The following is a 9,440-nucleotide window of genomic DNA, read 5'->3' on the forward strand; positions in this document are numbered from 1 at the left end:
GGGTACAGTCCCAGAACTGTCGCATATAATGTATGCGGCAATTCTGGGCGGCTGCTGACTGATATTGTTAGGCTGGGGGGCTCCCCATAACGTGGAGCTCCCCATCCTGAGAATACCAGCCTTCAGCCGTATTGCTTTATCTGGCTGGTATTAAATTTGGGGGGGACCGCACGCCGTTTTTTTTAATTATTTATTTCACTGCACAGTATAGACACGCCCACCGGCTGCTGTGATTGGGTGCAGTGAGACACCTGTCACTCAGCGTGGGGGCATGTCTCACTGCAACCAATCATAGGCGCTTGTGGGCGGGGAAAGCAGGGAATACGAGATTGTTTAATGAGCGGCCGGCTTTTTCAAAAGAGGAAAAAGCCGCCGCAGCAGTGTGAATGCCGTGCAGCGCCGCGCCGGAGATCAGGGATCGGTGAGTATGAGAGAGGAGGGGAAAATGACCGACAGACTGTGAGAGAGGGACAGAGATAGTGACGGACCGACACAGAGAGAATAGAGACCAAGAGGGAGAGACCGACTGACGGAGAATAGTGATTGACAGATATTGTGACACATCACTCGTTTCCAGTGTTTGACTAGCTAGGTCGTTCTGCAGGTCCGGATCGCTGTTGCGTCGTTGGCCAGGTTTGCCTGTTTGACAGCTCACCAGAGACTTTGTAGCGATCCCGGCCAGGTTGGAATCGCTGGTGGGATCGCTGAAAGTCTCAGTGTGTAAAGTGGCCTTAAGTATCAGAACCACATGATCACATAGTACAACCATATGCATATAGTGAAGGAAATAATTATTTGATCCCTTGCGAAGTTTGCCCACTGACAAAGACATGAATAGGCTATAATTTTAAGGGTAGGTTAATTTTAACAGTGAGAAATAGAATATCCCAAATAAAATCCAGAAAATCACATTGTATAAATTATATACATTTATTTGTATTTTGCAGAGAGAAATAAGTTTTTGATTCCCTACCAACCATTAAGAGTTCTGGCTCCTATAGACTAGTTAGACACTCCTAATCAACTCGTTACCTGCTTTTAAAGACAGCTGTCTTAAATTGTCATCTGTATAAAAGACATCTGTCCACAGACTCAATTAACACTAATATTACCATCCGTATCATTATACACAGGAGCTCTGTATATAGTGTCAGTGTACAGGTAATACAGTGATCACCAGTGACATTATACACAGGAGCTCTGTGTATAGTGTGTACATGTAATACAGTGATCACCAATGACATTACACAGAGGAGCTCTGTATATAGTGTATAGTGTGTACATGTAATACAGTGATCACCAATGACATTACACAGAGGAGCTCTGTATATAGTGTATAGTGTGTACATGTAATAGTGATCACCAATAACATTACACAGAGGAGCTATATATATATATATATATTATGTATGTATGTATGTATGTATGTGTGTGTGTGCGCCAGTGACGTCTCTAGCTGAAGTTAATCATTCGCTTTTCCTCTTCATCCGGCACTGACCGCCATCACTTCTTCCTGCCATGACGCAACTCTGCAGAAAATAACAGTCACCTATAGCTGATCACTCCCAGAGCACATTCCTCACTTTTTCCCCTATTTCTACACTACGTCAGACTTTTTTTGCCTCCATGGAAGACAGTATCCTCAAAATGAAATTCTATTACAGCAGTAATAATGTCCCCTAATTTGCCCCCACAGTAATTATGTCCCCTCTTGCCACCATAAACCAATAATGTATGTTCCTCGTTCTGGCCCCATATAATAACTATGTCCCCGATCCTGGCTGCTTTTATTTAATAATGTCTCCCTTCTGGCCCCCTGTATTTAATATCTCCCATCCAAGGCCCCTAAATTGCCCCATACTGGGCCCCTATGTCAACTACCCTGTCCATTCACAGAGGGAAGAACAAAAAGATTCTTCTCACCTTCGTGCGCTCCCCGGCGTCCTCTTGTTGCTTCATATCCGGCACAGCCAAATGTACATCCCACCCATCCGAGGCCGCGTGCAGACGTCAGAGCGCAGTGCATAGCAGTGATTTAAAAGATGTGATGTAGGCATGCAGACAGGCACACATGCATGCAGACACACACTGACACATGCACACAGATGAGCACATGCAGAAGCACTGACATGCACACACTAGACGCACACATGCACATGCACATGCACAGACATACACAGACACTCAAATGCACACAGACATGCTACAAATGCATGCAGGCATGCACACCCATGCAGACAAGGACACACTCATACATACGTAAACACACAGGCATGAACACACATAAAGACATGTACACAGACCTGAAAACGTAGACACAGAAAAGCGCACGTACACACATGCACGCTTACATACATAGACACAGACAAATGTACACACAGATATGCTGACAAGTACACAGACATGCGCACATGCAGAAAAATGTACACATATGATTAAACCAAAACAGGAAATAGAACTCCATATCCAAATTCCATAAATTATGGCAAACATCACCATATCAAAACTAGCAACCAAAAAATTGAGTTTGTACACGGATAAATCATAAGAAGATTTTTATATATATTCAATACTTTTATTTCATCATATAGAATTTCACAACAATAATTTTACATAAATTTATTAATAAAGTGCTGGCACCCACAAATTTAAAAACACCCTACCCCATTAAAACCATGCAAAACAGACTGGTGTGGTGTGGTAAATATAATTATTATAGAGGACTTATTGCACAATTATATCAGACCACTGGGTACATAAACAATTCAATCACATATATCAAACCTACGTTGCCTAGCCATCCACTCAGTAATATAAAGTGCAAATACAATATCAAAAGGAGGGGAGAGCAGCCCGTGATTCAAACCCATCTAATGTGTCATAAATAACAATATATTATAATGTCCTATTGTAAGGAGTATACTCCTTTGGAGGAAACAATGGTTTAAACATCAATAATAAACAAAACACCAAAAGAAGACAGTGTGAGTCCAAACCCTATGGGGATGGATGCATACCTTTAAGGACAAATTTAAACAAAGTCACGGGCTGTTAGATGTAAAACACCCCCAGAGTAATTGAGCGGTTTTAACCGGCAGAGGCTAAGGCTACCCAGGGGTCAGGCCACACCGCCCAGCACCTCGACGCGCGTTTCGCATCCGATTCGTTATTATTGATGTTTAAACCATTGTTTCCTCCGAAGGAGTATACTCCTTACAATAGGACATTATAATATATTGATATTTATGACACATTAGATGGGTTTGAATCACGGGCTGCTCTCCCCTCCTTTTGATATTGCATTTGCACTTGGATGGCTAGGCAACGTAGGTTTGATATATGTGATTGAATTGTTTATGTAGCCAGTGGTCTGATATAATTGTGCAATAAGTCCTCTATAATACTTATATTTACCACACCACACCACACCAGTCTGTTTTGCATGGTTTTAATGGGGTAGGGTGTTTTTAAATTTGTGGGTGCCAGCACTTTAAATTTATGTAAAATTATTGTTGTGAAATTCTATATGATGAAATAAAAGTATTGAATATATATAAAAATCTTCTTATTAATGATTTATCCGTGTGCAAACTCAATTTTTTGGTTGCTAAATGTACGCACATGCAGACAGGTGCACGTAGACAGGCACATGAACACAGACACACACTCATACATAACCAAGCAGATAAACACGCACACATACAGACATGCTAAAGAACGCAGCCAGGCACATAGACGCACACAAACACACATATGCAGATAGGCAAACACATGCACAGACACAGTCAAAAACATGCACACACACCTAGGCACATACATGCACACAGTCAGGCCCAAGCACAGACAAGTACACATGCATAGACACAATGACACACACATGCATAGACATGCAGAAGAACTCAGACAGGCACACGCACACACACACACACACACGCACACGTAGACAGGCAAACACATGCACAAGAACACACACATGCACAGACACAGGCATATGCAAAACGCAGAGACACGCACTATTGTACAGACATGCATACATACATACATACACACACAGACATACACAGATTATACTCACTTATACAAAAAAAAGTAATATAAACAGACCTATACATATACACAAACATACACAAATATTAGTGCAGCCTTTACCTTCCCATGGCTTGTCTGTGGTCCAGTGAAGATCCACTCTGGCAGGAAGCAGCAGTGCAGGGCGCGCAGTGGGACGTCAATTAGGAGATGCGGCTGCATCTGTTAACTGTGACATGGGTGGGGCGGCACACGAACAATTGAAGACGCAGTGCAGCCCCGGCCGACATAGAAACAGGCGACCCCGCGGCCTTGACACTGCCGCTGGTAGAGCTGCCTGGGGCCCCCTGCTGTAGCCCAGCTCGCAGTTGCCAGCCTGGGGCCCTATGTGAAGCATGAGAGACCACTAAGGACCTAGGGCCCACTGGGGGTCCCCCAGTGGGCCAGTCCGACACTGGTATTAGGTATTAATCGTACAGTGTGCCCAAACTGTTGCATTGGCCCCCTTTTTTTTGCCTAAAATACGAAGGAAATGTGTCATCTTTAACTTTATACTTTTTAGAGATGATTTCATCTTCAACTTGCTTAACTGTTCACAATAGCAGTATTTTTGACCAGGGGTGCCTAAACTTTTGCATGCCACTATACTGTCAGTCAATAATATGCGTATTCCCATTCTGATAGAGCAGATAATCCTCATGCAAGTCTCTTAATATCCATGAATGTGCACCCCGGGTAAATCTTCCCCAACAATTACACCATTTGTATGATAAGATAAACACACTAATAATGATGTTATACTGGCATGCTTACAAACAAAATGATCTAATGCCGACACCGCGGTGCTGCCCCCCGTGCTCTGCCGGTGCAGGCCTGGGCCGACGAGGCCTATCCGCAGATCCTGACATGATTATATGGTATTACACCCTCCTCTGTAATTTGCTGGACCGTATTCAAACAATCTCGTGTGAATGTAACGTGTGTAACCAAATAAAGAGGCATTATGGGAATACGGCTCCCTGTCTAGAGGAAGCGTTGAATATTACACTCCTCATTAGTCACGAGGAGGAATCGAAATTGGAACGTTGAAATTATGAGCTTGTTAGTAATGAAGGAGACCATTTATTGTCAAGAACTGTAAAAATTAATCAATAGGGGTCAATAAATGTTAGAGGGGTATTCCCATTTCCAAGGTCCAATAATAATAATAATAATTAATAATAATATTTATTCATTCACTTATATAGCGCTATTAATTCCACAGCGCTTTACATACATCAGGAACACTGTCCCCATTGGGGCTCACAATCTAGATTCCCTAACTGTATGTCTTTGGAGTGTGGGAGGAAACCGGAGAACCCGGCGAAAACCCACGCAAACACTGGGAGAACATATCAATTTTTGCAGATGGTGTCTTCGGTGGGATTTGAACCCGGGACCCCAGCGCTGCAAGACTGCAGTGCTAACCACTGAGCCACCGTGCTTACCCAATACGCAGCAGCAAAAGCAGCAGCAAAAGCAAATACCTCTAATGAGAAATGTAGTATAGTTCTCCTGATATAGCCATGTCTCACCTCGTGCAGGGCATTGCAGCTTAGGTATCCATGGTTATTGACCACTCATATAGTGGCAGTTATTACGACCACAAGCAACTAATGAACTAACTGCCACTATATGAGTGGTCAATAACCATGGATAGCTAAGCTGCAATGCCCTGCACATGAGGTGAGACATGGCTTTATCAGGAGGACTATACTAAATTAATGCAGGTATTATTACTATGCCTTTTACATATTATGATAGCATATTGGAGATGGGTATAAATAATGTTTAGTTTTGTAGCCCCTGTTCAGTGGGGGTGTTTGTGGGGCTGGGACTTTTTATTAAAAAAAAAATAAAAAATTTTTCTTTATTGAACTTTTAAGTGATATAATCACAAGGCATGAAATTTGGGACTGGGACTAAATGATATAAAACCAAGCCTCCAATCATGGATAGACCCTCAAAGGCCGATTCATCAAAGCTTTTACTCCATTAGTGGCATAAAAGAGCTATAAAAAGTAACACATTTTTAGTGCAACACCAGATATGTTACCCCAATCCCTGACTTTTTTCCACTCCAGTCTTGATGAGAGGGTGGGGTGGAGTGTGAGGCTCCTGGGATATAAAGATCAGATGAGGCCAGAAGTGACATGCACCTCCTTGTGTAGACCTTACTCCAGTCCTTGCTGGAGTAAGACTTGTGGCATAGCAAACGCCGTCACGCCTCATGAATTGGATAAGCTGGTGTCCCCTCACCACGCCCCATAACACCGACTTTTGACGGAACTGGGCAAAATGGGCGTGAGACCGGCAACAGTCTTTTCAAAGCAGTTTGTCGGAACTCTCAAAAATCCCTTTGCGTACACTCGAGGTTCCGCTGAACACTTTGCCCCTTGGTTTTTAGCGTTGGTTCCTTCTGGTTATTTTGTTAGGATTTTTTTTTTTTTTTTTTTTTTTTTTTTTTAAGGTTTACCTCCGAATCCATACGTTTTTCTTGGCAAAGATGCCATTATTAAGACCATTTAGAGAGGTATAGAAAAAGTTGATAGAAACCGCAATCAGTGTGTTTTTATGGATAGCGTTTGTACCCATGATAGTCTATGGAGTAGTTTGCAATCTGTTTTGTTTTTTTTCCTCTCAAACGGAGTAGTCCGTACAATAGCATAGAGACTTGTTTATTGATGTGAGTGTCCTTCTCTTCTTCCAGGGTGCCCATCTCTCCGTGATTGATTCCATAATGATTGTATATTCCAATCGCTGTGCGGAGTCTCTTCCTTCCACTGAGGAGCCTGGACTGGGGGGCTTGGAGGTCAAGCTGCTTTCTTGGGTTGATAAGGTAAAAACATATGAGTTATGTTACGTGAGTGTTCAATTGGCCATAACTTATTTACAGCTGCAGAAATAAGTACCGGATTTTTTGGGCTATAGTTTAACACGAAAAAATCCTACTAAAAAGTGTATAAGTCTTCTAGCCCGGAGGCAGTGTCCGGTGATGGAGGAGAACACTGACACCGCCATGTCCTCCCCGATCAGAGAGAGCTGACCTCTGTCCTTCAGCTCCACACTGATCTAGGTGATTGGTGCAGCAGGAGAGGAAGCTTTCGGGAGCTAAACAGAGAGTGCACCTGCTCAAACGCTAAAGGACCTTTCACACAAGTAAATCAATGACCTTTCAGGAGTCATTGGAGTTCACCATTATGTAGAAGGTCCTTTAGTCCTGTTGTAGCCTTCGTTCAGCTCTCGATCATGAACTGGAAGATATGCTAATGTATAGTGTGTGTTTAACTGTGCATGTAGCAGGTGCCATTGACATGAATTTCTCACTATAGGTCAGGAACAACCCATCCAATCCACACAGACAAGGAAATCGAACCATAGTTGTCCATAAATTTAAGTTTTAAGTAATAATGAGAAGGGACACAAAGAAAAAGTATTGAACACCTGAAGAAAGAGGAGCAAGAAGCCATGAAAATGATAGTAGCAGGAATGTATAATTTTTTTTCACATCGTGGGATTTCTCATTACAAAGATGCCACACAAGAAACCTCTCATGATGGGTAAAACCAGTGAGCTGTCTCAAGATATTCACAACCTTATTGTTGCAAAAAATACTGATTGCATTGGTTAGAGAAGAATTTTTAAACTAGTGACAATCTCATTGAGCACTGTTGGGACTCCGTTGTTTCCAGAAGGGGAAAGAACATCATTTCATCATAAACCAGCCATGAAAGAGGTTCTCCCCGCAAGATTTCAGACAGAAGAGTGAAAAATAATATCAGAAGAGTTGTCAAAGAGCCACCTGTGTAGATCTACAGAAAGACCTGGAATCAGCAGGTAGCATTGTTTCAAGACAACCATAAGTAACGCACTCCTCCATGGCCTGTATACACACTCACCATGCAAATCTACATTACTCACCAAAATGCATGTTCAAGAGCATTTACAATTTGCTCAATAACATTTAATCAAGCCTGTAAAATACTGGGAGAATATAGTCTGGTCAAATTAGGCCAAAAGTGAAGTCTTTAGATGCCATAATACACACCATGTTTGGAGGCCAAAAGGCACTGCATATCACCCCAAAAACACCATTGCAACAGTAGAGTGCGGAGGTGGGAACATCATGGTGTGGTGCTGTTTTTCACCATAAGGCTTTGGAAAACTTCATATTGAAGGAAGCATGACTGGACAAATGTACCAAAACATTCTTGATATATGAAACCTACTGCCATCTACCAGGATGATGAAGGGTGGACATTTCCGCAAGAAAATGATCCCAAACACACAGCCAGTTGGTTTCAGAGAAAGAAAATAAAGCTGCTAAAATGGACGAGCCAATCACCTGTCCTGAATAAAATATAACATTTATGGAGGAACTAAAGCTCAGAGTTCATGGAAGGAGCACACGGGACCTTCACGATTTGAAAAGTGTTTATGTGGAAGAATGGACCAAAACCACACCTGAGCAATGCATATGACCAGTTTCTCCATACAGGAGGCGTCTTGAAGCTGTCATCACCAACCAACCAACAAAGGCTTTTGTACAAAGTATTCAATAAATTACAGTAAGCGTGTTCAATACTTTTCCCTATATCATTTCTCATTATTACTAGAGTTGAGCGGATTGCTAATAATCCGGGTCCGGCGGATCAGTGGTGGGTTGACAAGGAAGAAAAATTGCCGAAGCAACCGAAATCCCGCGTCCGGGTTGGACCCGGATCTAACGCTCAAACCGCGCGGATCCGGATTTTTCCAGTCCGGGTCCACTCAACACTAATAATTACACATCACTAAATTTACGGACATTTATGGTGTTTGTTTGTTTTTTTTTTGTTGCCTGTATGGAGTGAATGGGTTGTTACTGACGTGGGAAGAAAATCATGTTGAAATAAATTTACTTAAAAAAATTTCACTCGCTGTATGTTTTGTGGGTAAATAATGAAAGGGACTACCAACCGTCTTCTTGTGGTCCTTAGATTGTTTGTCTCTTCCTTTCTCCTACCTAGAAATTAAATGGTGATGACGGTGGCTGTAGAAGTGATCTGTCTTGGTCTTTAGGTGGAAGACCATCTTCATTATTGGTGGTGCTCATGTTTCACATGTGTATTTCCAGATAAATCGCCAGTTGCTCGAAGAAGCTGAAAGGGAACAAGGTCGAAAGCAACTCGCAACCCCAGAAGGTCAAAACCAGGCTGGGGTAAGTTGAGTAGATCTACCTGAGAGCTTCATAGGTTAGCTTTTACTTTTATTTGTTAAACCTGTAGAGCGAGTCCTCCTTTTCAGATATCTGGCCAACGTTTCTAGATGACCCTTCAGTTTATTAGGAGCCCATATATTAGTCTATGTTCTTCTCTTTGCGCTTCTAAAAAACT

At 42.3% G+C, this 9,440-nt stretch overlaps 1 protein-coding gene across 3 annotated transcripts in view; it reads left to right on the top strand.

Moving 5' to 3' along the window:
• The window catches only part of CAMSAP3 (calmodulin regulated spectrin associated protein family member 3), a 169,219-nt gene that overhangs the window by 100,265 nt on the left and 59,514 nt on the right, over positions 1-9,440 (top strand). For all 3 annotated transcript variants that reach the window (XM_075346362.1, XM_075346363.1, XM_075346364.1), the window contains exons 3-4: positions 6,776-6,904; positions 9,182-9,265. In XM_075346362.1, coding sequence (XP_075202477.1) covers positions 6,776-6,904; positions 9,182-9,265 — 213 coding nt within the window. The remainder of the gene's footprint in view (positions 1-6,775; positions 6,905-9,181; positions 9,266-9,440) is intronic.

Source organism: Anomaloglossus baeobatrachus, chromosome 4 (genome assembly GCF_048569485.1).
Source record: "Anomaloglossus baeobatrachus isolate aAnoBae1 chromosome 4, aAnoBae1.hap1, whole genome shotgun sequence".
NCBI lineage: Eukaryota > Metazoa > Chordata > Amphibia > Anura > Aromobatidae > Anomaloglossus > Anomaloglossus baeobatrachus.